Source organism: Polypterus senegalus, chromosome 13 (genome assembly GCF_016835505.1).
Source record: "Polypterus senegalus isolate Bchr_013 chromosome 13, ASM1683550v1, whole genome shotgun sequence".
NCBI classification, from domain to species: Eukaryota; Metazoa; Chordata; class Cladistia; order Polypteriformes; family Polypteridae; genus Polypterus; species Polypterus senegalus.
Window position 1 is genome coordinate 135,127,172 of NC_053166.1, and position 27,519 is coordinate 135,154,690.

Consider the following 27,519-nt stretch of genomic DNA (forward strand, 5'->3'; position numbering starts at 1 on the left):
ACCTTAATCTCTAATTGATATTGCTAACTTTGCTGTATTTGATTCCTGGTATAATTGACCTTAGCGCTTATTTTTCAATCATAAATTTTGTCTCATTATTTTTTATCTCCTCGTTTCACTCTTTTCGTGGCTCACCCTCAAACCTTGTCTGTTCGCAAACATTACAGAAGCGCACCATTCACGGTGTTCAGAGATGGCCACTACAGAGCTGAGAGTTTCTGTGCCAGGCGTCGTGGGTTCGCAGCTCATTGCTGACAGTTCACCACAGTGCAAATCTTTTCCGGGTGTGTCTCCACAGCGATGAAACACAGAATTTTAAAATCCACTCAGTCAATGTTACGGGCCAGAGACCATCCTGGGAGAACATAGCACTGATTAGGAGACAACCGTGGAATTGGGAACAACAATACATTTTATTATACAAGCTGTGACCATAAGGGGGCACCAGAAAGCACACTATATGAATTAAATAAAGGATTTTTATTCTACCAAAGCACGTTCCTCAATCACCTCTACATTAATAAGCCACAATAAAACCAACAGGCACAATAAACCAACAATTCCTTCTTCTCCATCTCATCTGAGTTTTGAGTGGGTAGGCTTCCTTTAATGCCGAACCTAGGAATGCTTCCAGTGCCATTCTGTCTCCTCTAGGAAGCATTTCTGGACCATAGACAAAGTAGAGTGGGCCTCCTCCAACAGCGCCCTCTACCAATCCCAGGGAACCCCTACAGGGCTGCACTTCTGGACTCCCTGCAGTTGTCCAAACTTGATTGTCATACGATGACCACTGCCACCTAGTGCATGAGGGATGGAACCACTCCCAAGTTCCAGCTTCTACTGGTCCATCCATGATTTTGTAGCACCTGGGCACAGTTATCTTTCCGCCCTGCCAGCCAATCCATCTACCTCCACCATTCCTCTTTGGCCTCCCATCCAGATAATAATCCATGCTACTTCCTGGCCGGGATGGCTGTTCTTCTCCTACAAAGCTTATAGGGTCATTAGCATGTCTTGTACAATCCATCATAGGGCTCACGCACACAAGCACACTTCATAGGCCTAATTTTTAATTGCCTGCCAGAACATCTTTGAAAGAAAAACCAGAAGGCCAAGAGAAAAACCTACACAAACTCGGGGAGAATGTGCAAACTCGAACCCAGGATGCTGAAGCCATGAGATGGCTGAATGAACTACTGCACAATCCCAAATATTTTAAAGAAAATGCGAAATATTTAGCTAATATTAAAAATGGCAAGCAGCACGTACATAGATATATACATAATTTATATCTGTAATTTTTCCAGCAAATTTTTGGCATTCATGACCTCATAAATTTCAGTCATGTATTTCATTGTGAATTTTTTCACTGAGCTGTTTACAGAGAGGCTTCAAGAAGGGCGTTGTATCTGCACTACAGAGTACAGTGCTGACTAACAAAGGCACTATATAAATTGTCATTGATCGAGTTACTTAGTTCATCTCTCAGCATGTCTGGGTGTATAATAAAAGAGTAAAAAGGTTGTCTGCATAAATGACTCGTCCACTCTGCTCTGCAGTACCACCACAGTGATGAGGACTTGCTTATCAGCAATGTCTGCACGCGCTTTTTTTTTTTTTGCCATTTTTGTTGAGGGAAGCTTCTCACTCTTTAATTGAAAATGTGAAACTGAGACTTGGGTGGCATGGCTATGGGGGAGGCGTCGTTATCCTTGACCTTAACCAAGTGAAGAACTTTGTCAGCAGAGCGCATCAAGGAGATCAATTCCTCCTTGTAATCAAAATGGCATAATTCACTGTTTACAAAAAATCAATTGAACAATTAGAAGATATATGTTGGGCGCAATTGATAATCACGAGTCAGTGGCACTTTAATGGAAGGTGCATCTGTCATCTGTCAGCAGATAAATGTATGCAGCAGTGTGGAGAATAGAGAAGAACACAGGGCTGTCTTTGCTGTCCATCTGTATTTCAAGCGGCCTTGAAAACTCCTAGACCTTCTGACAGAGACCCCCTCTGACACAGAGCCCTGTTCTGGGGCACAAACATGATGGCCTGTCTTAGTGAATGAGTCCACCATATGTATCATTGTTTATATACAGACCCATTCTTTGCAAGGTTCTTGGCATTAGATCTCTAGATTCGAACAAGTGCAGAAAATATTTCTTGCACGCTATAAAAAAAGCATCAGAGACTGTTGGTGAGCAGATACTCATGATGTGCCATACTCTGTGGAGGAGCAATGATAATGGAGGCGCTTTTCTCATTTAGTTCTGGAGGAGCCCTGTGGCTGCAGGCTTTAATCCAATCAAATTCACAATCAGTGCATCATTCGGACTGTTAATTGATCTTATTAGATAGATAGATAGATAGATAGATATAAAAGGCACTATATGATAGATAGATTGATAGATATGAAAGGCACTATATGATAGATAGAAAGATATGAAAGACACTATATGAGATAGATAGATAGATAGATTGATAGATATGAAAGGCACTATATGTTAGATAGATAGATAGATTGATAGATATGAAAGGCACTATATGATAGATAGATAGATAGATAGATAGATAGACAGTTTATAAAAGAAACAGATATGAATTCCATAGATAGTGTGGAGATCAGCCTCGATACAGACAGGCAGACACCAATGGTTCAAACACCGCCACATGTTTATTTACAATATTTACAATAATCAGTCCTGCACACAATTCCTGGTGTGGCATCCGGAAGCACGTCGGGTGTCCCTGGTAATACTTCCGACAGCACCTCCGGGTGTGGTGGAAGTACTGACGCCAGAGCTTCAGAGTCTTCAGGACATCCCCTGGCACTAGCCACAGGCCCCTACAGGGTTGAGCTTCCATGCTTAATTCCCGGGGCCCCCACACAAGCCAGGGCAGCTGCCCTCTCCCGGTCCTTCTCGGCATCCCGGCTGGGCACAGTCCCCAGCCACCCGCCACAATAGATAGATCAATTGATAATCTTTTTTTCTCCACCGTGAGAAATGTGGCACAGAAATCCTGATATATTTTTAGCTGTCATTCATGGCCAACAGTCAAACTGAATTTTTAATTAGTAACATTTACAGCAATCTGCACCAGGAAGCTTTTCAATAAAATCAAGCTTTTTTCTAATGTTACTAATGATTTAAACTTAATTTTTAAAATGCTGTTCATGTTAATATTATAATCTATACATTACAGCACACTTTTCACAGCAAAGACACTCAGAATTTTGCAAAATTAAGGTTAATGGAGTGCAACCCGGGCAGCATGGTGGCACAGTAGTTAGCCACAGCCCCAGAAGTCTGGGTTTATGTCACAACGTTGTTGTGCTCTGTGTAAAGCCTGCGTGATTTTCCTTTCCTCCCACATTTCAAAGTTCATGTTAGGGTAATTAGCTGATTTAAATGGGTGGGCTGGTGAGTGGGGGCTTGTACATGAGAGTTCTTCTGGGATAGAGTTTAATTTCTATGTATCACCTTTCATTTTATTCACTTGGTCTTTATTTTAGATATTGTGTGCCTACGTTTTGTGAGTAAAGAAGAATACAATGAAATCATGAAAATCTCAATAAATGAAAGTTCTAATTAAGAGAAAAATGCTAAGCTCACCCCTGGGGTGAGGTTTAAAGATGTTGAAGAAAATAATGTAGTTAAAAAAATGAAATACTAAAGAAATGAGCAGTGTAAATTCTGGGTTAGCATCATCCTGCTCAGTGTATATCTCAATCCATCTCTTACTGTACATTTTCATAAAAATTTTGAGGAGACAGAAGGAAGGGGAAATAGCACATGAAGCGACTCAAGGAGCACCCCACAAAGATCCCTAGTCCTGACTTCCTTCCTCCATCATAAACATAAACCATAAATGGTAGAAGAAATGAAAAGGGGTGGACTTCCCATGAACTACGTGGCGTACCATCGGTCACTCACCAAAAAATTGTTGAAGAAGATGCTGCAAGGAGAAGGTGGATGTGCTAAGCAGTGCTGTGAAAAGCAGCCTCCATTATGTCTTCAGGCCGCGTTACTGGATGTTTGTTGGCACATCCTGTTACTGTATGAAGCCAGTGAGATGGGCAAATGTTAGGGTTTGGTAATTCTTCTTTCATAACTGATTTTAAGGTGTAAAACTTTGTGCTTTTCCATAATTGTCGAATCTATGAAAGTTAGAGCAGATGTTGAATTGGGCTTCCTAGACAGAATAGCAGAGTGTATTACTATTAAAAGACTGTAAACAAGAGAAGAATAAGCAATGTCTGAGTAGTTGGCATCCATAAAGGGAGAGCTTTTTCACAGACGTGTTTCTGGTTTCAGTGAGCTAAGTGACCACTTGGGGCATCCAACCCTCACTGAGAAGATGGCTGAAAAGGAACAGGGGGCCCACAATATGTACAAGGGACGTTCAAAAAGTTTCCACACTTATTTTAATTCTATTTATTAAGAATTTCAAAAAAAATTACATAATTTTTCGACATAGTCACCTTCCTTTGCGATACTGCTTGCTTTCAGGCTCGCAATGGTGAACCCACATTTCATCACCAATGACCATCTGCTGCAGAAAATTTCCACCTTCTTTGGGCCAAGCATCGGGAACAAATGTCAAAGTGCTTGCACTTATGCTCCTCTGTCAGTTGCTTAGGCACCCACCAATCACACACTTTACCGAACTTAAAGATGTCATGAATCCTACAACCTCTTCAACTGTTATTCTTCTGTTTTTGCGAATCAGTTCCAGGGTTCTTTCTTCATTCCTCTTGGTCGTAACTGTAGCTGGACGTCTGGAGCGCACTCTGCATCCGTCACACTAGTATGGCCATTTTCAAACATTTCAATCCACTCATAGATGACTCTACGAGAGAGAACTTGATCCTCATACTGAGCACACATGTGGAGATGAATTACCAATTACTACTACTCCTCCCGCCTTCACCATTTCCAACGGAAATATAAAAGTGCGGAAACTTTTTGAACGTTCCTCGTTTATAACCCCAAAAAAGGCTAATAGCAGCCTTACAGATGTGCTTATCATCTGGTGTAGAGTAAAACAAGATGAAAAACCTCTGTCACTCAGCTTGTTTCATGTGATTTTTTCCAGATCCTCCATATTTTATCACAGAGCCTGAAGAAAGGATCGTGGGAGAAGTGGACAAGTCTGTGACTATTCAATGCCCTGTTCGAGGTGAGTTAGTTATCTTCTTCTTTTCTTTTGAATTTTCAATGTTTTCTCATTTCCAAGTTCCTTAAAAGGCATAAATTTGGATACCACACATGTCAGCATTGTGACTGATAACATGTAGCAGTAAACAGTCCTAAATCATGCTCACTCACCGAAATGAATTAAACAATTAACAGTGGAGCACTCCTTTATTTTAAATTAACAAACTCAGCAAGCCCAGTTAACACGAAACAAAAGCAACAATTCATAAATGTTGGTTCAAACTGCTAAGCTAGCATCAAACACAAATGACAATTCACAGTAAATACAAGGGGCAGTCAAAAAGTTCCCTTAATTGTGGTATAGCGAGAGAGTGAGAGATCAGATTACGCACACATTGTTGTGGAGGGGAGTGCAGCCCGTCTGTAGACCAGTTACAACAGGTCTGGATTGGATTTGGCGTGCAGTATTGTTTTAATTACCACTTGAGTTAGACGTGTGCATAGTCATTAGGCGCAATGTCGCAGTTCAAACAACGTGCTAACATCAAGCTCATGTGCAAATTGGGGAAATCAGCTTCAGCATTGCAGTGCCTCTAGTGTATCTGAAGTTGATTTCCCCAATTTGCACATGAACTTGATGTTATCACGTTGTTCGAACTGCAACTTTGCACCAAATGACTATGCACACGTCTGACTCAAATGGCAATTTAAACAATACTGCACGCTGAAAATAATCCAGACTTCTTGTAACTGTTTACAGATAGGCTGCACTTCCCTCCACAGCAATGTGTGCGTAATCTCACAATTATCACAATTCAGTGAACTTCTTGACTGCCCCTCGTAAATTTCTAAAATGAATAAGTGGTGGTTAACAGCATTCAAACACAACAATTCACATTGGTAAGCCACATGTGATGGACTAACTCTAATACACTACAGGAATTTAAACACAAAGAAATTTAAGACTGTACCGTACTGGAATATCAGTTGGTTTGTACCTCCAAAAGAAGCAAGTCATTTTAAAAGTCAACACTTTTATTTATTGCTAACTTTTGGTCAAGCCTTATGAGTGAAGTCAGTATGGTTCTGCCTCGACTGAAAGATTCTGTCATCATATTAGTTGACCAACACAGACTTAACACTAGAATTACCAGAGCCTATGAGAAAACTCGTAAATCCGGCCCACCTCAAATCCGTTCGCACCTCCCTGTCAGCTTTTTTGTCCTGTAAATGTGCCGATTAAGACAAGCAGCAAGCAGCCAGCTATTCCATCCCCCACCGTCGCATAACGTTTACTAAATTCTCCCAGTCCATGCCTTGTTTGATTATCTGGGATGTAATGTCTACATTCTGTAACATATATTACTAAAATATGAAAAAGTTTCTGTTTTAACAATATGTTTACACAGATTACTGTAGAAATGGAACATACATGAAATGCATGTGTTCCAAATAACGATCTATTATTTCCACTCTAAAACTCCAGCAGTTTATTCACTCCCAGATAATCAAACAAGGCATGAGCTGGGAGAATTTAGTGAACGTTCTGCGATGGTGGGGGATGGAATAGCCGGCTGCTTGCTGCTTGTCTTAATCGGCATATTTACAGGACAAAAACGCTGACGGAGAGGTGCAAACGGATTTAAGGTGGGCCAGATTTATGAGTTTTCTCGTAGGCTCTGGTAATTCTAGTGTTAATGAAGGGGGTGTGCAGCCACGTGGCCGAGGGCTCCAGGACTGTGGCTTTGTCTTTTGACCTTGTGTTATAACTCACCCTGGAACACCAAGAGGTTTGTTTTCTGCAGGTGTTTTGTCATGATAGGGTCCTAGGGTGACCATATTCCTCTCTTTATACTCTTTGTTACATAGAGCATAACCAAAAGCCCAAAATCCCATACTCTTACCACACAGTCAGGATTGACTGCTATGCTAGTTCCATACTTCCTCATTTCTTGTACATCTGTAATTGTAAGGGCCAATGTTTAATGTTAAAAACATATTGTGCTTGCTTACTTTCTGTAGAATGTTAGAATCTCATAATTACTAGGATATGGTATAGTCTTGTAGCAGAGATAGAACTTTCTTAGCCATATCTGAAGAACAGAATGTTCATTAAGCCAGTTAGGAAGTAACTTACGGCTAGCACAGACTACTAGATATGTTTGTGAACAGGAGATGGCATGCAGTTTTCTGACCATGTCTAACATGTCTATAGTGCCTCAAGTGCGGCTCTATGATCAAACTTAGAGAAATGAAACAAGACTTATAAGCTTCAAACAGAACTTTTCTTAAACAAGAACTTTTCTTTTCTTTGTTCTGTCATTTTTTTCTCTTTTTTTTCTTGCAAACTGTTTTGCTTTGAAATATTACTAAAACTTTTAAAGCAAAAATATTTTGTCTGTGGAATTATTTGATCACACGTCACACTGGTGCTTGAATCATCTTATGAAGCAAACTAAAGGCTGCAGAACTTTGGTAATTTTGGATAAACACAACTACAGTAATCCCAGATGATTAAACAGAGTGCTTGAACAGGCAGGAAAGAAAGTTACCTTTTTATTTGTACATAGATTAAGTAAAGGTTTCCAAAAATACAGTAAAATGAGTGTTGGTAAAACAATACAACCTGATAATACGAAGTTCATCTTGTGTCCAACATGTTTACTACCCGGTGGCTCTCTGTTTTAATATGTTGATTGGCCTCTGGCTTTTGGGTGGAAAAACCTTCTCCATGAATGGAGTAGAGAAGAGATGAAGAGATAGATGGCCTCTCATCAGGGTGGAAAAATGTCAGAGATAGAGAATGAGAGAGTTGCTTTATTAGCCTCAATTTATACAAGTCTAGTTTCCTTGATGTGCCTCCTAAACAAATGATATGTCATAGTGTAGGGCTGAATCCCCCCATTCAGCACAACTCAACCCCATTCCAGCACATGCTTTGCTTCTGGCATGTAAGCCTCCTCTCCAATTTCAGGCAGAGAAGAAGGAAAGGATACACAGGTAATTAAGTTGTAAACTGGCATCTCTTTCAGAGTCATAATTTTATTAATTAAATTAGCTGACTTAATGTATTCTTTTGAAAAACAACTTAAAGCTCATTTGTTCAGAAAGTGATTTGTACTTACCCTGACAATTTGACATTTTCTGTCAGTTTACTTTCTTCGCCCTGGTGCTCACGATGATTTGTGTTTGTATCACGACTTGTGCAATGAGAAGTCAAGCAAAAAGCAAAATGACACCTTTTGTTGGCTAACTGAATAGATTACGATATTGTGATAGGTTCAGTTAGCAGATTACGATATTGTAATCGGTTCAGTTTGTCAATAACAGGTGTCATTTTGCTTGACTTCTCATTGTATCCATAATGGCTAAGACGGTACAACACCATAGTACTATCAGTGTTTTCTTGTAGTGTTTTGTATTTGTATTCTGGTTTATTGTCAGAGCTTTGCGTTTCCTGTATTTAGCTTTATTTAGTATATTATTCAGATATTATTTTGAATCCAATGTTGTATATGCCCTCTTGTTCATTTTTAATTTGTGAAGTGCTAAATAAATAAAGTGTAGTGTTATTATTATTATTATTATTATTATTTTACTTACCCCTTTTGGTCGAGGCTTTCTTCCTGGGGGGCATTGGACTCACAGAATGTAAATGGTGCCAGTCTGTGATTTTAGGCACTCATGCTTCTGAGATGTCCACACAGCCTCACCCTGTGTGGTCAATTCTCAGACCCGTCACATATATAACAGAAATTCTTATCATATTGTTAAAACTTATAATGGCTTATTTTCAGAAAGCTGCTTCTTTCTTTAAATCACCAATTAATTCTTGAATATATACATTATATCAATCGCCAGTATGCTAGATATACTGTAACTAATACACAGCAAAAGAATATAATAAAGCACAATTGCATTTGTTCCCTTCTCTTTATTTTTATTTCTGAGTATATCTTAATCACCTTAACACTGATGAGTTAAGCTTTTCTTTTCCTCTCCTCTACTGGCAATTAGCCATAGCTCAATAATAATGTTAATGGACAAGTTCTGTTAGGTTACATTCATGGTAATCATTTTGGAATTTTTTATTCATGTGTGTTTAAAGAAGTCTGTGTCTTTACATACATTCATTATGTAATTAGTCATTTGGAAAGTTTGTAAATTCATTCACCTGTAAACTTATTGCAGTCAATGAAGAGCGATATACAAAATAATCTGAATTGATTTGAACTACTGAACACAGCAGGCCAGGCAAACCCAAGCACATCCATTAATATTTGGAGCCATCTTTTGGTTTGAACCTTCATAAGTGAACAACAACGGTACTTCACAGTTCGTGGCATTCATTAGACTGGTGCTGTAACACAAGCAGGGATGGCAATAAATAGCCCTGTGCAAACATAGTCTTCTTTTTCCTCTTTTAACTACTCCCATTGGGGGTCACCACAGCAGATCATCTTGTTCCATATCTTTCTGTCCTCTGCATCTTGCTCTGTTACACCCACCACCTTTATGTCCTTTCTCACCACATCCATAAACCTCCTCTTAGGCCTTCCTTTTTTCCTCTTACTTGCCAGCTCTATCCTTAACATCCTTCTCCCAATATACCCAGCATTTCTCCTCTGCACATGTCCAAACCAATGCAATCTCGCCTCTCTGACTTTCTCTCCCAATGTCCTCATTTCTAATCCTATCCATCCTCATTATGCCCAATGCAAATCTTAGCATCTTTAACTGTGCCACCTCCAGCTGTGTCTCCTGCTTTCTGGTCAGTCCCACCATCTCCAGCCCATATAACATAGCTGGTCTCACTACCGTCCTGTAGACCTTCCCTTTCACTCTTGCTGTTACCCGTCTGTCACAAATCACTCCTGATACTCTCCTCCACCCATTCCACCCTAAACGCAGTAACATAATTTAAAGTACGAGTGAGGTACACCATCTGTTGGATTGAACTGGTATGTGCAGCTGTTGAAAAATAATGAGTACTGCTAAGCCACATTAAACTGTCTGTGCCATATTCCATCTCTTCTGGGGTTAAAGCCTGCCTTACACTCAGTCATACTGGTTGGGCACCTACTCCCTGTGATTCCAAATTTGATTAAGCCTAAGAAAAACAAAACAAAAAAAAGGATAGCAAGAGGTTTTATTTTGTTTCCGGTTTGTTCTAAAGTCTTGAGAGCCTTTTACAGAGTTATTATAAAATGTAAATAGGAATGGTATAGTGCACGTGTCACCTGTAGACTGGGTGTTTCACAAGGCTGTATTCTTCATAGACAGGGAGCGGATGTCTGCAAGGATTTCGCGACTGGCTGCTTTCTAAAGCGGAGTGCAGCCTCATCTGAGGTACGACCCTGTGATGACCTTCATCCTTCTCCTGCTGTTGGTCTTCAAAATCAACATGGGGTTAATTTGCAATCAAGCTCAGGACCCATTTAATTACATCGCAGAAGCCTGGGGACAGCTGCAGATTGAGCTTTCGATTACACATATTGAGTGGATCCTCTTTAACGTGCCCAGTGTTGGGAACGCGGAATGAAAACTGAACAAGTTAAAGCTGTGGAATGAGAGAGAGAAGACAAAACAAAACAAAAGATGGAAGGAAGTGACAAGCCACAAGGGCACATTCTGCTTCTTTGTTCTCCTTTCCCTAATGACCAGCACCTCTACTAGTACAGCAATACAGTATATTAGTTTAAATATCCATTTGTAACTGTTGTGGCAGCTTAAGTAGTTTGCTCAGGGTCACATAGCTAGTCAATGCTAAAGAGTGAGCCCGTGATCACTCAGTTTACTGTCCACCACATCAGCTGCTAGGCCTCACTTTCAGACTGTGGTTAGGAGTTGTAATAGATGGAGGTGGTGTGGTATAGCGGGTCCACAGCTCTCAGCAAAGGCCAGTTTTAGATAAATAATCACCGCGCTCGCGGCTTAGCATGGGGGCGTGGTGGATGTGGCTGAAGCAGTTCTCAGGGCGATCTGCGGTGTGGACGTGTCTCACCTAAGTGCACAGGTAAGGGACTGCCCACATCCGGGATTGTTCCTGGTGATGCTACTTTACCACAGCTGCTATGCCCTCTCAACATATATAGAAGCACGAGCTGGCTAGGAAAAAAAGGTAGAACAAGGAAAGAAAGAAAGACGGAGGTGGCTGGAGAAAGCAGGACACATGAGAGAGAGAGAGAGAGAGAGCCGGTGCAGGTGAGCGAGCGAGTGAGTGAATGCTCGCAGGCAGCTGTACGGAAGCCTGGGTGTTAGGCCGACACCCAGGAGTTGTAGTAGTGGTCACTCCCGCTGAATGATCGAGTAGCGGGAGTGACCAGTGAAGGGCGACTGACCGTGGAAGTGAAAGAAGGTCAGGTGCAGAGAGAGCGTCTGGCTTGCTGCAAAGTCCAAACGGGAGAAGCAGGTGAGACGCTAGTGTAAAAGAAGCACTGGGCTTATCATTGTTTTAAAGGACTGCTTCTAGCAATGTTTTAACTTTGTCTTTAAAGGATTGTGTTTTTTCTATTTTAACCTCCATGTGACACTTTGTTTTATGATGGATTATTTATTTATTTAATGACTCTGCACTGCACTTTACTTTGAACACTTTGTTTTTGATTGTTTATAAATAAAAGCACTTTTGCACTTTGTACCTTCCCGTTGCTATGTTGTTGCCTCACTGTCTAGCTCATCGGTAAAATTACTGATGGTGTATGGTTCAAGGGCTCCCGAACAGCAGATGGGAGCATGGAGCAGAACTCGAATCGTCACATATGGTCACGTGAACACAATAATGCTACCCAGAACCCACTACACACCCATCCATTTTACGTGGAATAGTAGTGTATTACAAATGCCGAATTACAGATAGCACACCTTCAGGGTGTGCTGGGAACAGTACCTGTGTTGTTTGGACCAGATAACAGAACAACACTTTCTCTGTTTCCTTCTTGTCAGTTGCATGTCCTCACTTGAAGGTGCTTGACGCGAATTTGACCAGCTGGATTCAGAGGGCAGAGTAGAGACCTCATAATCAGCAGGAACTAAAGGACAGCGACAACCCTGTCTAGTCACCATTTGGGTTTGACCATGAGAGCGTCTCCTTTTGGAGGGTGTGCTATCTGCATTTCTGCCTCATTATACTTTGAGCCAAGAAACCACTAATAGAACTTTAGGAGAAGACTGAAAAAAGATTTACTGAGCAGTGATGTCGGAGATCATCAAGAGCCAGCAGTGAAGAGTAGCCTTAAAATATTTTTAAATGGATGTTTTAACCTGTTAGTGCGGCAGTTCTCAACCTGTGGGGCACACCCCCCTAGGGGGGCGCAAAGATGTGAAAAAAAGAAAACAAGAATCGAAAATATGTAAAATACATCTATTGAAATCAAAACAAATTAACTTAAACGACATTCTGATACTAGAGAAATAAATACAGAGTTAGATAAATGTCAATAAAAGTTAAGTAGGTATAATAAAACTTGTAGCGGTGTATCGGCAGTAATAAATATAGGAATACATTTTATTAGTGTTTCAAAAAAACGTTAGGGGGGCGCGATTAAAACTGTTATGAAAACTCAGGTCGCAAATACTTAAAGGATGAGAAACACTGTGTTAGTGTGACCCCCTAGAAAGGAAAGGGCCACATTATCATGGAGTCTAAAGTAAGAAGAAAGTGTTTCTAGGTGGATGGAGCAGTGTTTTTTCTCATGACACCATGTTGCATTTCTTATATTTTCAAGACCCAATAAATGACCGTCAGAATTAGGTTGGACCCCCCCTTGGATAATCGCCACCAACAGGGGTTCTCCTTAAAGAAGTGCTGTTGACAGTCATTGCTGGGGGTGTTTGACCAAATGTAGAAATTTGCCACTGACAGTCATAACAGAGTAATGTCCAATGTTTAAATTACCCCAGGTGACATCCCAGTAGTCCCTTTGCAAAATGTACAGTAAGTGACCCTTTCCCATTGAATACAACAGTGAGTTATGACCCAGCATGACTCAAAAAGCAGATGTTTAAGACGTTTAAGAAACTGTAGGATAGAGAGATAAATGCTACAGATACCTAGCTATGAACGACACTATAAGATACATAGAGAAATAGATGATACAACAATATACATTTTTGCTTCAGGGCTCTCACCACAGAACAGCAATTAGGTGGTAAAGTGGTGAGAGACACAGTTAGCTGATAAGGGACATGGGATGATTAGAAAGGACGAGGCCATGATGAGCAATTTAGCCAGGACATCAGGTTACCCACTACTCTTATTCAAAAGACACTCATAAGGCACTTTTCCACTGCATAGTACGGCACAGCACGGTTCAGTACAGCTCACCTTGGTTCGGCTCAGTTCGGCTCGGTTTGCGTTTCGACTGCAGTTTAGTACCGCTTTAGAGTGGGCGGGATTATTCACGTGTCGTTATAGTTGCACCGCCTCTACTGCCGTGACACCGTGGAACTTTTACAACAACACGCAGACAACGACAACACTTTAGCTCGACGACGCGCAAGGGTAAGCATCTAAAAAAAGCACATCACTAGCTAACTTTTATCACTGTTGCAAAGCATAAAATGAACTTAACTGCCAGTGTAACATTAAAATGCTGATTCTGTATATTACAGATCTTCCACATTTTGCAAAAAAGTCGCCACAACAGACCATCTGTTTGGACATTTAACCGTGCTTCAGAGTAGTGGGATGTGATTGTTCCCGGTTTTACAAACACTCAGTGGCTAGAGAACTTTCGAATGTCTGAAGAAACATTCATCCACTTATGCAACAAACTGCGTCCAGTGATGGAGAGACGGGACACAAACTTCCGCGTGTGTGTACCTTTAAAGAAAAGAATAGCCAGTGACGCAGTAATGACAATTTTCTCCGGCCAATCAGTGACCAGCAGAGTTTACACGTCACGTTTTGGTAACGGTTCGGCGCGCTTGGAACCTCGGCTGAGGTGGTACTAAAAAAATGACCAGGTACCAGGTACTGTTCCGAGGTGGAAAATCCCCCAAAAGTGAGCTGAACTGAACCGTGTCGTGCCGTACTATGCAGTGGAAAAGCGCCAAAAGATTCTTTATGGCCACCAAGAATCAGGACCTTGGTTTTAGTTCAAAGGGCCGCACCAATTTTTACAGCACAAGTTTCCCCTTCACTGCACTGGGGGCATTAGAATCCACATATAGACCACAGGGTAAGTACCTCTTGATAGCCTCAGCAACACCTCTTCCAGCAGAAACCCAAGTTTTTCTGAGATGGTCTCCCATCCATGTAGTGGCTGGGCCCAAACATGCTTAGCTTCAGGTGGAGGACCTGTTCTGAGGGTGCAGGTGGTATGGCTGACATATAGAGAGATAGATGTAATGGGCACTACATAATAAATGGATAGATAGATTTGAAAGGCACCGCATCAGATAGATAGATAGATAGATAGATAGATAGATAGATAGATAGATAGATAGATAGATAGATAGATAGATAGATAGATAGATATAAAAGTCAATGTATTTACATGTGTGTATGTATGTTCCAGTATCACTTCTGAACGGCTGTAGCTATTTTCATGAAGCTTGGTACACATGTTTCTCATTGTTGGACTAAAAATACTGTAGGGTGAAATCAACCCTAACCCACCCTCTTCTGGGTAGGGTGGGGGGTGATCTTGCGTTCTTGTATGCGTTATTATTAAGTTGCCACCGCGACCTCCAGTTGGCCAGTTCTGAGCTTCAACTGGATGATAACATACATACAAGACCACAAAACAAGCGCATTAGTGAGTCTTCATTGTTTGTTAATTTATTTTGATTTTTAAAGTTGTGTTTTTTAATTATATTTTTCTCAGACAATAAAAAAACCACTTTATTTTCCTCCCGGACAACGCTTGGTGTTTAGGATAGATAGAGAGATAGATAGATAGATAGATAGTACTGTAAGGCACTATATAGATAGATAGATAGATAGATAGATAGATAGATAGATAGATAGATAGATAGTACTATAAAGCACTAGATAGATAGATAGATAGATAGATAGATAGATAGATAGATAGTACTGTAAGGCACTATATAGATAGATAGATAGATGAAATGATCTCTCTTTAATCAGTCTATGGCTGAAGGTGGTCCTGTGTTCAGCCAGAGCATGCAGAGGGTGAGTGTCATTGTTCATGATGGCCCATAGTTTATTAAGAACCCTTCCATTAACCACGTCATCCTTGTAGTCCACATGCCCCCAGCAGTAATGCAATTTCCCCAGTAGACCAGCACATAGAAGATTTTTCCTGCTACAACAGACTAACAAACCTGTGTAACAGGGACTTACATATTCAAAAGGACCTGAGCACTTTCAATATGGAAGTGTCGATGTGTGTCCAGGTATGGGGTCTCTTGTCAGCTGCCACCCATAATAACATGCAGAGGGCACCTGCTTATGCTGTGAAGCATGTTTGTTGCATTTTATATTTAGTTTGGCCTCAGATTGACATTGTCAGAGAGTCTGGAGTAGAGAATCATTTGTGGAACAAGGTTTGAGGCCATTTAGGACACACAATAGTCAGCCAGCATCTGTTGCCAATAAGTTGCTGGGGGGATTAACCAAAAGACCCAATGGAGGTAAAGGCATGCTTATTCGGGATCTTAAATTTTAAGGCTTTAGGACAGCAAAATCTTTTACTCTGATGCTGGTGAAGTTAACAAGCTCCTCTTCCTTTGTCTTATTGCGCCTCCTAGTGGCATTTATTGAAAGAGTACACTGCATTTAGCTGCCTGCGAGAACACAGAGGCTTATTTATTTATTTCTTTATTTATTTATCTATCTATTTGATCCTCGACTTTAATTAGTGCTCACAGCAGGCTCCCTGCTCTCCAAACTGATGTCTGACAGCGCAACTCATTCAGTCATTCAACCTTAGTACGTGTGGTAGCAGTGGGCCAGGGCTTTGCCAAGGGGTAAGGCATATTCAGAGTTAATCTATTCTTTTTTAAGATTAAAGGATTTATTTCTTGTGATTTTTTTATTTTTTTTTATATTTTATATTTTAGCTGTCAGTGCTGCAGCTGATTGGGTTCTCAGTCACTGCCTCTCTTGCCATTTCAGTGTTGCAGATATGAAACTCCAGATAGACATTTGCCTACTCAATCGGAATCTGCATGACAGTCCTCTGGCGCCACCCTTGAGGGCCTGCAAAGAGCTGCAGGACACTTAAGCTTCTCCAGTTTTTTTTCCTGTATAATGATTTGTTGTATATTTGACTAGTACCTTTACTCAAAGTGACCAATGCATTCATTGTTGAAACAATGACCTGTTACATGACCTGCTAAATTTAATTCAGTGTGATAGAAATGAAGTGGTTTAAGAATGGCATGTTATGTTAAGTGCAGGCTGGACAAAGAAACTGGTGGTCCCTTGGACAACAGTCACATTGACTCATGCTGACAGGTGTCCATACATTATATCTGTAGGATTTGTGGAAGATTGGAATTTCATTATAAAAGAAGATGAAGAGGTTGTGTAAACTGCAGGCAGACAGAAAAGCCGGGATTAAGGCCCTGAGACACAGCAGTTGGCACATTTGCGCCTTTTTATTCTTATATAGTGCTGCAAGCACAGAAAGTTCCATCATAGATACTTTTCACTAATTGGAAGAAGAAAAAACACAACACAGTGACAGTAACAATGTGCTGCACCACCCTGTACCTCACTAAACCTCATTAGTCTAGAGAAGGAAGGCTGTTTGGAGATGCAATGCAGGTTTATAAAGGCCTTAATAAACATATTTTAATTAAATAGTGAATCATGTCCTCAAGGACACCTAAATGTAATTAAAGGGAAGTGTACTGAAGATTGAAGCTGGAAAGCAGTTTTTGACATAAGGGGAATCTGAAACAAACTAACTAAGTCAAGGAATTGAAGCAGATACCCTGACAAATGTTAAAAAGTATACCAGAGAGTCATTGGGACAACATAGATAGATAGATAGATAGATAGATAGATAGATAGATAGATAGATATGTCTTTATTTGCCCCCGGGGGGATATTGACCTTTTTATACAAATAAATAAATATTATTATATAATCACAAGCAATAAACACACAACAGAATAACTAAAAATAAAGAAAACGTCTTACTTGGTTATCCCAGTCCCAGAGATACATTATGCCGACATTTTGCTGTTGGTATAAAGAAGCCCACCTGACACACTTCTGCTGAAACATTCATTGCCTTAAAGTCCTCAGTGTTGGTGTATCAGAAAGAGGATGTGTAGCGTTGTTCATAATGGCAGTCAGTTTTGTTTTCATTCTCTCCTCCATTACTATTTCCATCAAGTCCAGAGTGTGTCCTGTAACTGAGCCTGCCTTTTTAATTAGCTTGTTGATTTGGTGGGCCTCTCTTGAAGTGAGGTTGCCAGCTCAGCATACCCAAATATACTGTAGAGCATTGCACTGGTCATCACAGAGTTGTAGAAGATGTGTAAAGGATGTCACTACTCATAGTCTCCTAAGAAAAAATGAGTTTGCTCTGCCCTTTCTTATACAGTTCCTCTGTATTCTGAGACCCAAGTACTTGTAATAATAATAATAATAATAATAATAATAATAATACATTGTATTTATATATGTACCACCTCCACATCCATTCTCTGAACAGTGACCAGACAGAGAGGCTTTTTGGTCTGGCGAAAGTCAATAAGCGGTTTCTTGGTTTTGCTGATGCTTAGTTGCAGACAGTTCTCTTAACACCAAGAAACAAAGTTCTCCTGCTTACTCCACCTGCAATTGTTGCAGACCCCCAAGTCTGGACATAAATTCCGGTCAGTAAGTATTTAGACAATGATGTGATTTTTCATAATTTTGGCTCTGTATGCCATCACAATGGATTTGAAATAAAGCAATCAAGATGTGGCTATGGTGTAGACTTTCAGCTTTAATTGAAGGGATTAAATAAAAATATTGTAGGAGATGTTTAGAAAAGAAAGACATTTTTATACATGGTCTTCCTGTTTACAGGGGCTCAAAAGTATTTGGACATTTGAGTGATGAGCTGTCCCATAGCTAGGTGTGACCAGGCCCCTCATTATTTCACTAACTATTAAGTAGGTAGAAGGTCTGGAGTTGATTCCAAGTGTGGAATATGCATTTGGAAGGTGTTGCTGTGAAGTCCCAATATGAGGTCCAAAGAGCTTTCCATGCAAGTAAAAACAGGCAACCATTAGTCAGGGTTGGGCAATGTCGGTCCTGGAGAGCCCCAGTGGCTGCAGGTTTTTGTCCCTACCCAGTTTCTTTATGAGAAGTTAATTATTGCTGATGAAGCACTTATTGCTTAAGTGACATTTTGATGCTTCATTTTAGTGGTCTTGTTTGTTAAGGTTCCCCACCCTTAATTGCTTTTTCAATCTTAAAGAGCTGCATTTACTGTTTAAAGGCTCCTTATTAGCAATAAGATGTAAATGACAAAGCAGCCAGCAGTTCACCATCTAACTTGTTTCCATTTACATCTCTGTGGGTTCATCATGCACTGTTTGATTCAATAAAACACTTAATGGAGAAATGCGACAAACTGAAAATCAAATGGTTTAGGCTTCAAATCATTTGGATGACATCCTTGGAAAGTAAAAAATCTACAATATAAGAACTTTACTTTGCAGACTATCAAGCCATAAAATTAAATAAGGTCTGAGATTGGCAAGTATTGGTTTCTAATTAAGCAATTGGGTTGGAAAGAAAACCTGTAGCGACTGCGGCTCTCCAGGACCAACATTGCCCACCCCTGATCTGAGGGATAGCAAAAAAACCAGGAGTGGTCAAATCAACCATTTGGTACATTCTGAAAAAGATGGAACACACTGGTGAACTCAGCAACATCACAAGATCTGGAAAACCACAGTAGACAACTGTGCTGGATGATTGCAGAATTCAGTCCTTGGTGAGGAAGAACCCCTTCACAACATTTAGCCAAACCAAGAACACTCTCCTGGTGGTAGACCTGTCATTGCCAAAGTCTACAATCAAGAGAAGATTTCATAAAAGTAAAGACAGAGGGTTTACCATAAGGTGTAAACCACTGGTAATCCTCAAGCATAGGAAGGACAGATTAGACTTTGCCAGAAAACATTTTTTAAAAGCTTGTCCAGTTCTGTAACATTTTTCTTTGGACAAAGGAAACTAAGATCAATAAAAACCAGAATGTTGGAAAGAGAAGAGAATGGAGAAGAGAAGGATACCACATCATCTATGAAACATGGTGGAGGCCGTGTTATGGCATCGGCATTTGTGACTGCAAGTGGCAGTGTGTCATTGGTTTTTATTGATGACATGACTGCTGATAGCTTCTGAAGTGTACAGGGCTGTACAGTCTGCTCAGATTCAGACAAATGCAGCAAAATTGATAGGACAACGCTTCACAGTACAGATAGACAATGAGCTGAAACATACTGTGACAGCAAACCAAGTGCTTTCCAAAGCAACGAAGTGGAATATTCTTCAATGACCAAGTCAATCAATTGACCTCAACCCAATTGGACAAGCATTTCACTTGCTGAAGACAAAACTGATGGCAGAAAGTCCAACGAACAAGCAGCAACTGAAGACAGCAGCAGTAAAGGCCTGGCAAAGTATCACTAGGGTGGAAACCGAGCACTTGGAGATGGCCATGGGTTCAGACTTCTGGCAGTCATTGACTGCAAAGAATTTTCAACCAAGTATTGAAAATGATCATTACATTCATGATTAGGTTACTTTTGAGCTCCTGAAAATGGGGGGACGCTGTATAAAAACATCTGTCTTTTCTAAACAGCCACCGATACAATATTTTCGTTAAACCCCTTGAATAAAAACTGAAAGTCTATGCTTCAATAACATAATGATTGTTTTATTTTAAATCCATTGTGGTGGTCATGCAAAGCAAAATTATGAAAATTGTGTCACTGTCCAAATACTTCTGGGCCTGACTGTATAGGCTGTTTGGTGTGGTGAAAGTCAGCAACCATTTCTGTGGCTTTGTTGATGCTAAGGTTTGGGATTTCACCACCAAGAAACAAAGCTGTCATTAGATTAGAAGAGTTTAGATTAGATATATTTTATTGATCCCCAAGGGAAACTTCAAAAAAGTTTAAAGTTGTCAAAGGTTCTGAATCAATAGCTCCACCTGACTCCTCTACTCTGTCTCATGCCACTTGTCAATACTCGCCGTTAGTGCAGAAACAGCTGAACATTTCTACAAGTGACATGACCTGGTGTTACATTTATAGTTTGAGGTGTACAGAGTTAAGAGAAAAGGCGACAGGATTGTTCCTTATGGTGCTCCAGTATTGCTCATTCATACCAGAGACACAGACTTTGAGATTCAAAAACTGTAGTCTTTCACAAGAGGACCAGCGTCTCAAAGGTTTTCATGATGTAAAAAGTAAGGACCACTGATCTGTAGTCTTCAGGTGAAGGAACATCTGCCTTCTTTGAAACTGGAACTGTACAGGGTGTTTTCCACAATGACTGTCTTTGCAGATTTAGTGACAAACTGAACAGGTGACAGATGATACCACAAAGTCGGTCAGGACAGAACTTAAGTACTCAAGTACTGAGCTTTTATGTATGTCTTCTCACTTGGTCGTCAGTTATGGACAGTCCATAGTGATGATCACTGGTGAACTCATCACTGGCCATATCAACTGAAGGGGTAGGAGTTGCTGATGCAGTTAGGGATGGTGTTGGGGGGACTGGTCATTAGAAGAAAGTGGCAGTGGGGGCGAAAATCTGCTTAAAAATTCGGTTCAAACCATTAGAATTATCCACTTTCCCTTCTAGCTCCTGAGCCCTGGATTGTCTGAGTCCAGTAATTCTGCCCAGTCCATTCCAAATATCCATCATGTTACTCTGAATGAGTTTGGTTTCCATTTTAGGTTTGTAGGCCTCCTTCCCTTCACCCAGCCTTTGTTTCTGCTCTCTCTGAACACTCTCCAGAACCTCTTTATCACCAGATCTGAAAGCTCTCTTCTTCTCATTCTGGAGACTTTTAGCTCTTTAGTAACCCAGGGCTTGTTTTTTGGAAAGCAGTCGTGATGGAACTCCAACCCCCAGCATGCCCTGCGGGAATCCGTGCTGTCACAACTGTCTAGAGGGCTGACCTCTAGAGTGCCGGGGAAGGCAATGCCCCATAAAGGTCCTCTCCCCAAGTCCTTCCATCCGGCTGGCTTCGTGGCCACACAGCCCACTGTTTATGAGGGTACAATTGTGTCAACACCAAAGTTAATATTAATAGTTAAAAAATATAATAATAATATAAGTTAACCAAACTAGTCTGATGTACTGAATGGTTTCCTTTTGTTCTGTATGCATACATGACTGACTTGAACAGAAGCCATTAGCTATGAGGTGCCACTGCCAACTGCTTTGCCTTTTTTAAAAAAACTGATGATAAAAGTTAACTATCCTAAAGCACAAGGCCTCAGTTACCATCATTGTTTTTATACAACAGTGAGGAAGATAATGGATTTATCTTTATCCACATCCAATTGTACCCTGAATTCTGTAAAGATATTGCACTTCTGAAACACACAGACACTCGGAGGGCTTGTTTTCTCAAAGGAATTCCTGTCAGCGGTAACGTCTTCCCGCCTGTGCCGAAGATCTTGATAGTGAATCTACAGACACACTGATTGATTTAAACCTATTAATGATTTTTTTTTTTTCCCTCCTAGAACAGATGCTTCTATAAAGTGGTAGTCACCCAAAGACTTGCTAATGGTGGGACTTTTCTGCTCCACGCATTCACTTTTGCCAGCGTCAGCAGTTTAAATGCAGACATTTCTGATAAATTTCGGCTTTTCATTTCTAAGCACTTTCTCGGCCAGCAATGTGAATATAAAAGATGATAAGGAGTCATAAAATATCAAAAAAAAAATTAAGTAGAAAAAAGAATAAGGGTTAATTAGTATTTTTTTATAACGCCTTCCTCGTGAGGATTATGTGAAAGCACTTCTCAATTTTGCAGTTCAATTAGGACCACGTGGTGTGTTAAGAGCTCGAGTCTTTTGAATAATGAAGTTCTTAATCAGTTGTTCCCATGGTGTCTCGTTCTACTGAGTCTTCCAATTCCAGCTTGTTTCTGATAATGTGATCAGGTTCTGTCAGCAGTAAAAGAGACCCTCCACCCAGTGACCAACCCAACATCTGTTAGCGGATGCCTGATTTCCGGTTGTTGTCGAATCCACCTTGTAAAAGAGGAAGGACTAAGAGGAGGTTTATGGATGTGGTGAGAGGGGACATAAAGGTGATGGGTGTAGCAGAGCAGAAGACAGGACAATATGGAAGAAGGTGATCCGCTGTGGCAACACCTAACAGGAGCAGCCGAAAGAAGATGAAGAAGTTGAATCCACCTTTTGCTCTTACCAGCCAGTGCTGAGTGGAATGGATTTAAACACAGAGAACATGACACAACAACAGAAACAATGACAACATTTATTTCTATGGCACATTTTTGCACAGAAAATATAGCACAAAGTACTTTACAAGATATCAAAGAGATAGTTACAAGAAAAGAAAATAATGAACAAAGTAACAAAAAAACAAATTAAAAATTGAAAACAAGCTTACATAACACAGATATACTGAATAATCAGTAGAAAAGTAGCATCCTTATATTTAACACCATTTTGTAAGTCTCTATAGATGAGCCTGATAAAAAGATCAGACGGCTAGGAGGACAGAAAAAAAAAAAGAAAAAGGCGGTTAAGCTGGAGAAGAAAAAAAAACAATCTCTTTAGTGGTTCCAAGGCAAAAGACCACCTAGCCCCCACAGGCCATTCTACCTAGCATAAATGCCCTTAAGGCCCGCTATATCCTAACACAGGGTCACGGGGGGTCTGCTGGAGCCAATCTCAGCCAGCACAGGGCACAAGGCAGCATCAGCCCACCGTAGGGCACACACACACACACACCAAGCACGCACTGGGGACAATTTAGGATCGCCAATGCACCTAACCTGCATGTCTTTGGATTGTGGGAGGAAACCCACACAGGCACAGGGAGAACATGCAAACTCCACACAGGGAAGACCCTGGAAGAGAACCCAGGTCTCCTTACTGCGGGGCAGCAGCGCTACCCACTGCGCCCTAATGTAGCTGCATTTACCCAAAATTACCAAAGTTCTGCAGCTTTAGTTTGCTTCATGGGATTCTGGCAATAAATAGCCTGACATGTTGAAATGATTCCACAGAGAAAATATCTTCTTTTTTAAAAGCTTTGGTAAAAATGTAAATATAACAGTTCACACAAAAATAGAGAAAAGTTGGTATTGCAAAGTAAAGAAATGTTCTGATTTAAGAAAATTCCTTTTTAAAGCTTTTATTTACATCTTGTTTGCTTCTTAAGTTTTCTAGTACAGTTGAACCATATCTAAACGGTGCCTATATCCAAATATCTATCCATATCTAAATGCCTATCCCATTTACAAACTGCAAATGGGTCCTTCAGTCCCTTCTAGCAGTGGAACCTATCCCTAACACATTGACTTCATTAACACACCGTATTACAAATAGAGTTAGAAAGTTCTCATAATAACTTACGGGGGGGAGTTATACCATAATCTACTGTATAGCTATGAGAGAAAACTATATTCTGTTCAAATTAAGCAAACACTAATATGAAATTAACTTTAAGCATTAACTTGCTAAGATTGGGGATATACTTAACGCGACGTGACGCAAGGGACACTCTTGAGGACACTCCAGCCACGTAAACAGTGTACTGTCTATGCTTGCACACGTACTTTAAGTAAATCTGCAGGATTCCATCAGCCAGGTGGCAGTCCGAGAAATCATCACGTTAAGAAAACAACATCCCGTTTCACTGTGTTTCGAATTAAAAATGATTTGCATTGTGATACTTTTGCATAGGTGCAAAAAAAAAAAGACAACAATAGCGACATAGAATGTCAAGACAGTATGTGATACCTTTAAATGCATCACGTCATTACGATGGGGAATATGCAATGCTTGTATCGCCTGTGCGCAAAATGAATGAAGAAAAGTACTATCAAGACATTTGCATGTCAGCATTTAAGTTTGATGAATTGCTTCACTACATTGAGGTATTCATCAAACGTCGAAGCACACAGATCAATCCTGTTGGAGCTGCAACCCTGCCATCACCTGCTGATAGTAAACAGCAATGCTGACATTACATACCGAAACCTGACCACACACGCCACCCATATTTTTTGATGGGGTACTGCAACTTGCACATGCTTCACGATTATTTCTGAGGATGTGCTCAGAGGATGCGCCCAAAGGATGCTGGGAACACGTGGCAGCCATGATGCATATGCATTCTGAGTATGAAGTAAAAACTGGCCCTAAGTCATTCCTCACTGTTTCCAGGCTTTGTCCCAGAAGACTCGATGCAGTAGGTCCCTTAGACAGCTGGGGCACTCGCCTTCATTGAAGCATCACAGGTGACTGAACGATGTCTCAATCAGGTCACCAAATGCTACCTGGAAGAACTGGAAAAGAAATTAGAGATTAATATCATCATATGTCCTTACCACTTCACCTCACTTTCCTGTATTTTCTCAGATATCTCTCCTACTTTTGTTGTACCTCGGATTGTTTCATTTCTTATTCTGTCCTTTTTTGTAACTGCCACACATCCATCTCATCTCATTCTCATTACTGCCACATCCAACTTATTCCCCTACACTACCTTTACTGCCCATATCTTGGGTCTGTACATCATTGCTGGTCTTACCACAGTCATAAAAACCTCACTTTTAACCTTTCCTTTAATTCTTTGATCACACAATGCTTCTGATACCTTTCTTTCAATTGTTCCATTGACACTTGCTTCTGATTTTTATACATTTTCTTTGAACCTGGTTGTAGAGGTTAAGAAATGTTGGGGTCCCATCTATTTTGGAGCTTGATGCATTTTTAACAGTGCTAGTAATTAGTGTTCTACATTTAAAGAGTATATGCTAGATCCGGGGTGTCAAACTACAGGCCTGGAGGGCCATTGTGGCTGTAGGTTTCCATTCTAACCCTTTTCCTATTAGTGACCAGGTTTCAATGCTAATTAACTTCTTTTCCCTTCATTTTAATAGCCCTGTTTTTAAGGATTTAGTCCTCTGAATTTGCTGGCCAGGTCAACTGGACATGTGTGATATGCAAAATATCCAGGTCAAGAGTATGAAAGAGGATGCATAATGCATTTCCTGATTGTTCTTGCTTGGGTTCTTTTCAGACCTTAAAGCTACAACTCCTTTGTTATTTGTAAAATTTCTGGTTAACTATTTCCCTGCTTTTTTAGACTACAATTTCAAGGTTATTATTTTTGCTCTGGTTACATTAGTGCTTTTTGGTTTTTCATTTCCTGCCCACTCTATGTGACTGTGATTTTCGTCACACGCTTTGAGTCTTTGTTATTTGTTTTTTCTCTTCCTAGTTATGATCCACAGCATGAGGCTTTCATATCAGTTCTGTCCCATGCAGTCATGCACACCTGCCTTCACTATGCAAGTGATGACACTTTAGGACTCAGACACTGAACTTTAATCACAATACCTACTGTATATCTGCGTTTATCCAGGGTTTCCATATAGTTCAAAATAGTTCAAAAGCAATTACTAGAAAGGCATGCTAGTAGTTAGTATGACTTGTACAAAAAAAATCCATAGTCCAAGTGTCTTCATTTGAAAGATTTTAGTGGAATTCAAAGCAAACCATTCTCACAAAATAATGAAAAAACGTGATAATACACGCAAAAAATGTGAAAAGGGAATTATCTCGTTCATGGTATTCCTCTTAAGTATCTAAGTTAGATTTCTTAAGGTTTCTGTGTTACGTACATACAGTATGGTCAGTCAAACTCTGTGTCCTTAATGACTATCTGACTAACAGTTCATGTTTCTCCCTAGCTAACTGACTTCAATCTGAGAGCTTTACTGTTGTCCCAGAGAGCTAACATTAAGAATGTTCCATTGTCTTTAACTTATAGGGGGTGGAACAGAATCTTCCATTATCTTTGTTAATTAAAGCCACAATATTTTCAAGGTCAAAGTAGGCAAAGACTAAGGAAAATGTACTGTTAACGTTAGCTTAAAGGATTTGGCTCTTGTAAAACCTACCTTCAGGCCCACAGTGCTCAAGTGGTGCGAGATTTACTTTTAAAGCAAAAGGTTGAAAGTTTAGGTCCAACAACTGACTTTTAAGTAGTCTAGGTATCTTACTGCATTGCTTAAGCTGATCCATTCAATGACCATCACTAGTACTAGAGAGTCATCATTGTGGGAGGTTGGACATCTTAGTGTTCACGCCAAACCACACCAACCCAAATCTTATTTTCCATCCTAACATTGCTGTCCTTCATGGTGCTGCAGCTCTACAAATATTTAAGAGTGCTGCATTGTGGTACACAAGGTGATGATACTTACCATGTACAGTGATATATAATTATGCAATATCATTATTATGGATCTGAATCCATGAAGATATCATTACTGCAGAAATTATTACAATAAATACAAAAATAATGTCATACCTTCTTATATACTAAACTCAAACATATCAGAACAAGCAAAAGATTACTGAATATGGGAGGGTCTGAAGTCTGACCCCACCCACATGAGCTCCACCCACATCCAGTATTCCACAGTGAGGGTTAGTTAGTTGACTAACTCACTAGTGATGGGCATTTTGATTCATTTTACTGATTCAATACTTTTGAGCTCTTCATTTAAGTGAATCGATTTGTTCAATTCATTTAAAGTCTGGCATACGTGGTAAGTCTGGCAAGAAGGATCCCCCTCTGATTGTATCACCACTATATATTAATAATTGGTAAAATATTATGATATCCAGTATATGTTTGTGTGTGTATGAACAATATCATTATTTATAAATTTATATGTAATTTTAATTATACCAGTAAGGGCGCACTGCACAATAACGTGAAGTAAATCCCCTTGACTTGAGCATTCCTAGTTTTCATCCTCTTTCTCTGTACGTTTAGCATTCGTTTGATCAGAGGTTGATGCACTTGCTGCTTCCTGAGCATCTCTTGTTTTCTCTGCTCTAGTGGACCGCTTCTTCTCTTCTTTCATTGGCATTTTTTCATTGTCAATTGATTAAGTCAGTGTTTGTGTTGCAATTACTTAATATGTTTTCCTTAATTTTTCACTTAAGCTGGCACTTTAGCCTTCAATCTGCCTCAAGAATGATTTAACATATGAAGAGGTAGGGAAGTGACGGTAAAGGTGGTAGGGATGAGAACGGTGCCCGTACGCATGCGCCACACGGCCCCTGACGAAAGTTGATTTTACTATAAAATAAAAATAAAAAGAGGAATAAACTTGGAAGTCAATCATCACCCTGAAAGCGTATA

At 40.2% G+C, this 27,519-nt stretch overlaps 1 protein-coding gene across 3 annotated transcripts in view; it reads left to right on the plus strand.

The window, feature by feature from the left end:
- The window catches only part of sdk1a (sidekick cell adhesion molecule 1a), a 1,556,037-nt gene that overhangs the window by 1,168,126 nt on the left and 360,392 nt on the right, over nucleotides 1-27,519 (plus strand). For all 3 annotated transcript variants that reach the window (XM_039774120.1, XM_039774121.1, XM_039774122.1), the window contains one exon: nucleotides 5,101-5,184. In XM_039774120.1, the coding sequence (XP_039630054.1) occupies nucleotides 5,101-5,184 (84 nt within the window). The remainder of the gene's footprint in view (nucleotides 1-5,100; nucleotides 5,185-27,519) is intronic.